The 6,854-nt window shown below is 46.8% G+C and overlaps 1 protein-coding gene across 1 annotated transcript; it reads right to left on the bottom strand.

The window, feature by feature from the left end:
* Positions 1 to 4,532: 4,532 nt before the first annotated feature.
* Positions 4,533 to 6,286, bottom strand: LOC125414997 (uncharacterized). The gene is made up of 2 exons (XM_048457100.3): positions 6,128 to 6,286; positions 4,533 to 5,114 (listed from the first exon to the last, which is right to left on the bottom strand). Exon 2 carries the CDS (start codon positions 5,093 to 5,095, stop codon positions 4,664 to 4,666), a length of 432 nt encoding a protein of 143 aa, XP_048313057.3. The 5' UTR covers positions 5,096 to 5,114; positions 6,128 to 6,286; the 3' UTR covers positions 4,533 to 4,663.
* Between the last annotated feature and the right edge of the window lie 568 nt (positions 6,287 to 6,854).

Genomic DNA, 6,854 nt, shown 5'->3' with positions numbered 1-6,854 from the left:
AAAACAGATCCATTGTAGAGAGTCCCAGAAAGAGACAAACAGCAAACAGCCAGAGAAGTGGGGAGGGGAGCAGGGAAGGGGAGTGGAGCAGAAGCACAGCATCCAGAAACCATGACCATATGGAGCCTTGTTTGTTTTATGTTAGGTGTTAGATAACCCCAATTTAAAAAAGATTTTTGCAAAAGGCAGCACAAGGGTGTTTGGAAATCCGGCCTCAAATTGCAAGTGTCTGTTTTTACAAGTCTATGCCAAATCTCGGCACTCAATGCCTACCACAATGTGTCCACTATGATAAGACTCTTAAGTCAAAAAACAGAGGGGTGTGAGAATTGCGTGGGCAGATGTCTCCATTCCATGGAATCCCACCTCGGCAAAGACAGTCTCACCACTTTTAGTCAGGCTGGGGGTCCAGTGTGGCTGCGGCTTTAACAGTGTACCCAACAAACATAAGGACCCTGGGCCGTAGGGACTTGAAAAAGGGGAACTCACCCAGACAAAGCGGATCTTAGCCAGGCGAAGAGCATGGGCAAGAAGGGCGTTTTCCAACACATAACCCTGGACCCCTGGGGGAAAAAGCCCCCCCTCCTGTGGGACCTCCAAATGTTAAGTTTTTTCCAGCCCGACAAATCTCTCCACTGATGCAATAATCCAAATCAGACCAAAATCAGACCAGATTAGAAGAAGCCCAGGTTCAATGGATGCCAGCACTCCTGGGTGGACTTCCGGGAAAACACAACGAGCAGAAAGGTGAACCATGTGTTTCTCGCTTTCTGGGGGTACAGTTTAAATAGCCTGTGGGTATGGTCTTGACCCTCTCTGGGAAGGGGTCACTGTTTGCTGGGTTTTCTTGGAGGTGGAGTCTAGACTGCCGCAGCTCTCAGGGGAGGTGGCTTGAAATGGAACTTTCCACCCAACATTCCAAAAAGGAATGCCAGGGGCTGGGGTGAAGCCCCCGCCAAACAGTCGTCAATCTGATTACAGGGGAAGGGCAGTTAAGGTACCCTCTCCACTCTGCCTGGGGTCATCCTTGTGGATTTCTGGGAATTTTCCTGGTGCCAGGTTTCTTGCTAACCCCGTGATGGCTCTCTCTATCAAGATATCTCTTTCCTTGCTCTCCCTGTCTGTTCTTCCCCCAACTCAATCTTCTTAATCTCTCATGTTCTCCTCTCCCCCATGTTGAGAATATTTCGGCGCTGGTGTATGGGTTTATGTGGGATCGTGAAATGAAGACACAGAGACACATGAAAATGATCTTAGCCTCTGTGTCTGCAGGGGGCTCAGTGTCCCTGAACTGAAGCGCTTTCTCTTCACTTTTCAGCCTCATTATTTGTTTTCCTATATTTACGCTTTAGTTAGAAGATTTCTATATCTCAAAGCAAACTGATAGAAGCTTATGACAATGCAATACCAGGCGCAAAGACCTGATTCATGAGGTACTATGGTTTTCCGGGTTTCCTCTAGACCTAGTTTTGCATAGGCTTTGTATCCAAGGGAAACTCTCAGTTAAGATTCACAGAAGACCACAAAAATTATCTGCAACACAACGGAAAGCCTAGGGGCTGTGTGAAAACTCTCTGGAGGCAGGCCAGGTATAACCCAGCTGGGTTTCAGGGGCTAGTTGAGGCTCCTTGCTCTCCCTCTGGTGCCAGGTCAGCAGGGCATTACACCACACCTCCTTCCACCCTCCACACTCCCCCCACACTCCTACTCTACTCAGGAGATCTTTAGTTCCCCTTCCCAGGGGGATCCATGTATGTCTCTCTTAGGGTCCTCCTGGCTTCTCTGGGGGTGTGGACTGTAGGCTTGTTATCCCTTGAAATTTTCAGGCAAATGGATGGAAATATTAAAAAAACATCCTGAACGAGGATGAAAGACACAGAAAGACAAACATGGTATGTACTCACTCATTAGTGGATATTAGACTTAAAGGAAAGAGATATCTTGATAGAGGGATCTCTATCAAGGGAGAAACCTGGTGCTAGGGAAATTTCCAGGAATCCACAAACATGACCCCAGCTAAGACTAGCAATAGTGGAGAGGGTGCCTGAACTGGCCTTCACCAGTAATCAGATAGTTGAATGTCCTCAATGTCATCATAGAACTCTCATCCAGTAACTGATGGAAGGAGATGCAGAGATCCACAGCCAAGCACTGGGCCTAGCTCCTGGAGACCAGTTGAAGTGAGGGAGGAGTGATTATACAAGCAAGAGGGGGTCAAGATCATGATGGAGAAACCCACAGAGACATCTGAAGGGAGCTAGTGGGAAGTCATGGACTCTAGACTGACACCTGGGGAGCCTACATGGGACTGAACTCTATATACGGGCGATAGTTGTGCAACTTGGTCTGTTTGAGGGGCCCCTAGCAGTGGGATCAGGATCCATCCCTGTTGCGGGAGCTTGCTTTTTGGACCCCATTCCATATGGTGGAATGCCTTGCTCAGCCTTGATGCTGTGGGAGGCCTTGGTCTTGCCTTAACTGAATGTGTTAGGTTTTGTTGACTCCCATGGGAGGCCTTACCCATAGAGGGAGTGGGTGGGAGGTAGGTTGGGGAAGGTGAAGTCAGAGGAGGGAAAGGAGGGGAAACTGTGATTGATATATAAAACGAATAAAAATTTTTTAAAAAAGTTGGTGTCTTTCTGGAGATCTTTTGTGCAGTAATCTAATAATAAATGTTAAATATTGCTCTTAAATGAGAGTGAAATTTTCTGTTGTATCATGAGGAAAGAAAACGTAGGGTGTGTGTGAGGGGGTAAATCTATAGAAAGATGCTATGAAAGAAAGGAAGACTTGTGGCAATTGTGTTTGAGAGACAAACCATTCCTGGGGATTGAACAAATGAAGATCCGCCTCTTTTCCAGGGCTTCCACTTCCTCAAAGTGCAGAACAGTTTCTTGTGAACGTTCTCAATGGAAGCTTTTTATTTAACTTCCTGAGACATGGGTGGGTCAACCTCCCTTCTGGGCAGCTTGTGTGCTCTTACTTCGGGGTCTTATTTCCATCCTACCCCACTGTGCTTAGATTCAGGTCTTTCTTGAAAGCGTCTCTCGATGAAATGCCCCTTCCTTAGTTCCAGGTGTCACCTCTGTAGTGTCCTTAGCTGGGCCAACGCCAACAAAATCCTCACTCTGCCTGTAACGGCGTCTACTCAGAAGTGAACCGAGGTTCAGCTGCCTCAGGACCAGGAAACGAGAACATCAAGACTTCTGAAACTCAGGCTAGTGTTGAGATGAATGTATAAGTCTCTGACATGGTCAACAGATGTGTTGGAGACACTTATCTGTGACATGCAAAGCTAATTGTGTTACATGGGCAACTGAAGTTTCACTTAGCTTCCTGGAAGTGGCTCATGTTCTGATGGGATATAAGTTTTCTTTCTGTTCATATAGAGCTCTGGCCTGAACATCTGGTGAATCAAGTTTTGTTTGTTACTCGATGAGAACTGCAGTGTGCGTGTGTGTGTGTGTGTGTGTGTGTGTGTGTGTGTGTGTGTGTGAGAGAGAGAGAGAGAGAGAGAGAGAGAGAGATAGACAGACAGACAGACAGACAGAGACAGAGACAGAGACAGAGAGAGACTGTGTGTATGAATGTGAGTGTATGTGAGCATATGCATGTGTGTGTGTTAGTCTGTATGTGAGTGTGCTTGTGTGTGCAAATGTGAGCATATATGTGTATGTATATGTGAGTATATGAGCATATATGTGCATGATCTGTATGTGTGTGTGTGAATGTGTATATATATATATGTGTGTGTGTGTGTGTGTGTGTGTGTGTGTGTGTGTATGTATATGTGAGTATGGGAGTGTGTGTGAGCGTGTGTGTGAGCGAGTGTGTGTTTTGGATGGTGGGGTGGAATGCCAAACACATCCCTCTAAGAGACTCCCTGACACAGAAAGAAGAGGGCTTGCTGAGATAAGTCTTAGAATTTGTTAAGGGGAATTTGAATTGTGTGTATACAGAAGAAATGAATGAGAAGGGACAGATTCACATCTGTTAGAAGATCCCTTGACACAGAAGCAGATGGATATGCTGGCCTATTTTGGGAACAGAACACCTGGGTTAGATACATCAGATTTAGCTTGGGCAGGTACTAATTAAACTCCAGAATGACTCATGGAGTTGTAAGAGGAGAATCCTCCTCTGGTCTCACTTCTCCAAAGCAAAGCCTCTGATGGCATTACATAATATTCCTCTGGCACTCTAAGCATCCTTAGTGGGAGGAGCATCCCACCCACCAGGGCCAGGACTGGGTCTTAGTGCCAGGGTTGGGTGTTAGTGCCAGGGTCAGGTGTTAACTGAAGGAAGTCCCTGTGTGCCCTCCTGTGTCTGTGAGTAGCTTTGGCTTTATGAGGAAGAGGAAGAAGTTACTGAGTCAGCAACAATTGATAGTCAGGAGCGGAAGGAGCTTTAATGGGGACATAGCAGAACCGAATCGCTTGCATCTTGGTCCCTCTACAGAAGAATTCTGAGTAGACAAACTAGGGCAGGAACCAAGTCCTCAGTTGAATTCAGAGACTCAGAGACCTCACATATATAGGCAAAAGAAGCTTCGTAGTGCTTTATTTTCAGGTATAAATGAGAGATGGGACTGTGATGTAAGGGTGGGGCTCAGCATCCATCCTGTGGCTAGCTCTCCGAGGCACAGTTTTGGACTGCATTACTTTTACTTTGTCTTCTGTTGGGCTAGTTCTGGAGTGACAGTTGAGGGGCAGGGTTCAGGAGCCTTGGGGTGGCAGGGCTCAGGGGCCTTGGGGTGGCAGGGCTCAGGGGCCTTGGGGTGGCAGGGCTCAGGGGCCTTGGGGTGGCAGGGCTCAGGAACCTTGGGGTGGCAGGGCTCAGGAGCCTTGGGGTGGCTGGGCTCAGGAGCCTTGGGGTGGCAGGGCTCAGGTGCCTTGGGGTGGCAGGGCTCAGGAGCCTTGGGGTGGCAGGGCTCAGGAGCCTTGGGGTGGCTGGGCTCAGGAACCTTGGTGTCACAGGGCTTCTTGATTTGGGAGACACATGGCTCCTGAGGTGGTGGCTGGCAAGGCTGTTTCACTTGCTGCTCATGCAACTGAGGTAGTTCTGTACAGGGTTGCTTCTGCTGGTGTGAACTCATGCTTCAAAGATGGCCGGGCCTAGAAACAGAATAGATGATTAACAGAGGGAATGGCTTCATGAGAATCCACTGGCAATGCCAATTCCAATGCATGGAGAAGTGGAGCTTCTTCTTTCTCTCTCTACTATGGTTCTTTGCCGTGAGGGTCCTTAACGATGACAAGTTTGGTTCTAAACTAGTTGGTTTTTCCAGTTCCTCCCTCTTCCACCCTATCATCAGGCACAGCTAGCAACACAGCAGAGGGCATTAGCAGGAATGTGAGATTGATGCTGTTGGCTCATGTGGAGATGTGAAATGTAGAAAATAAAAGCATTAAAATGCTCACAGCCCATCTACAATAAGTAAGATGTTTGTGGCCTGTAGAACGCCTGTGGTCCCTCCAGATCACCTCGCCAGCACATGTGGCTCACGCCCTCTCCATCTCAGGTGCTTCACTCCCCCCGCTTGCTCAGACAGGCCCGACTGCTGCAGATCACCTGCTATGCCAATTTTAGGCAGCTTTCCTAGAGCAAGCACTTAGGAAATTTTTCTTGTCTTCCCATCTTGCCATAGCTCCTGCCCTGTCTCCTGGCACTGACCCCCTCACAGTACTGCTTTTAGTTCCTATTCTTCTAACTGAGATGCAGTTTTGTAGAGAAAATTCGCCCTTCTCTAAATTACCCTTTACAGTCCCAAACGCCAGATACAGCAAACTCTTAACGAATGCTTTCATGGAAAGAATAAAATTCTCAGCGTTAAACTTGCAGATAACGAAATGATGTCGCTAGAAGTGTGATAGGCTCGTGTTCTTACCCAGACACAGACACAGCGAGTTGGTGGCACACACCAACTACGTCTAAAGTTCCTTCAATCGTGATTACTTTTATGTGAAAGTTTTTACGGTTTACAATTCAGGTGATTCATCTGCATTCTATCTACGACTAAATTTCAGTAAGAGGAGGAAAAAGACACCCCAAATGCAAACAAGGCCCCAGTAAAAAGTTACATAAATGCATAAAGTAAGTGGTGAAGTATCCACGTAGAGAAGCTTACCTGGTATGCGGGATGCAGAGAATAGGCAGTGTGGTCACTGGGATCTGGTGTGGCATCCTCTTCACACTGGCTTTTTATAGAAGGAACAGGCCCTGCCTTGAGGGAATGGGAGCCTTTGGGGCTGCCGCATCTTCACTACTTACCCGTCAGACATGATTCATCCTAGGTGCTTCACCCACTTATTGGCTTAGCCTAAGTGATGAAACTAATAATGCGACCTTTTTCACATGCTGACAATCGTACAGTCTGGGCATAAACCCTGAAGAATACCTCCCAACACCTCAAATATGATGTTTTCAGGCAGGATGCTATGAGCTGAAAGAGCAATAAGGAAATTCTGAGAAATCAGGTAACAGAAATCTACTATGATTTACAGATGTCATAAGTAGAGTCTCAGTTTAGATGGGTGCATTGGTGTGATCAGGATGTCTCAGTTTAGATGGGTGCATTGGTGTGATTGGGATGCCTCAGTTTAGATGGGTGCATTGGTGTGATCAGACTATATAGTGAACGAGGGGTAGCTAGGAGGTGTTTCAGGTTCTTCGGGGAGGCAATGGGCATAATGTCATTACTTTTTTTCCTTGGAACAATTTAGGTCATAGATCTACTTATCCTTTACTTAGTGGATTCAAGCCCAAAAGGGACATAAAAAAAAAAAAAACAAATAAGCAAACAGACAAAATCTTTAAAGTGATTCTCTCTCTCTCTCTCTCTATCCATTATCCCT

The sequence above is a fragment of the Myodes glareolus genome, chromosome 17 (genome assembly GCF_982192425.1).
Source record: "Myodes glareolus chromosome 17, mMyoGla1.1, whole genome shotgun sequence".
NCBI classification, from domain to species: Eukaryota; Metazoa; Chordata; class Mammalia; order Rodentia; family Cricetidae; genus Myodes; species Myodes glareolus.
This window is presented reverse-complemented; position numbering and strand designations above follow the sequence as displayed.

Coding starts and splice junctions, on each gene's coding strand:
- LOC125414997 (XM_048457100.3), bottom strand. CDS start 5,095: ATGAGTTCACACCAGCAGAAGCAACCCTGTACAGAACTACCTCAGTTG.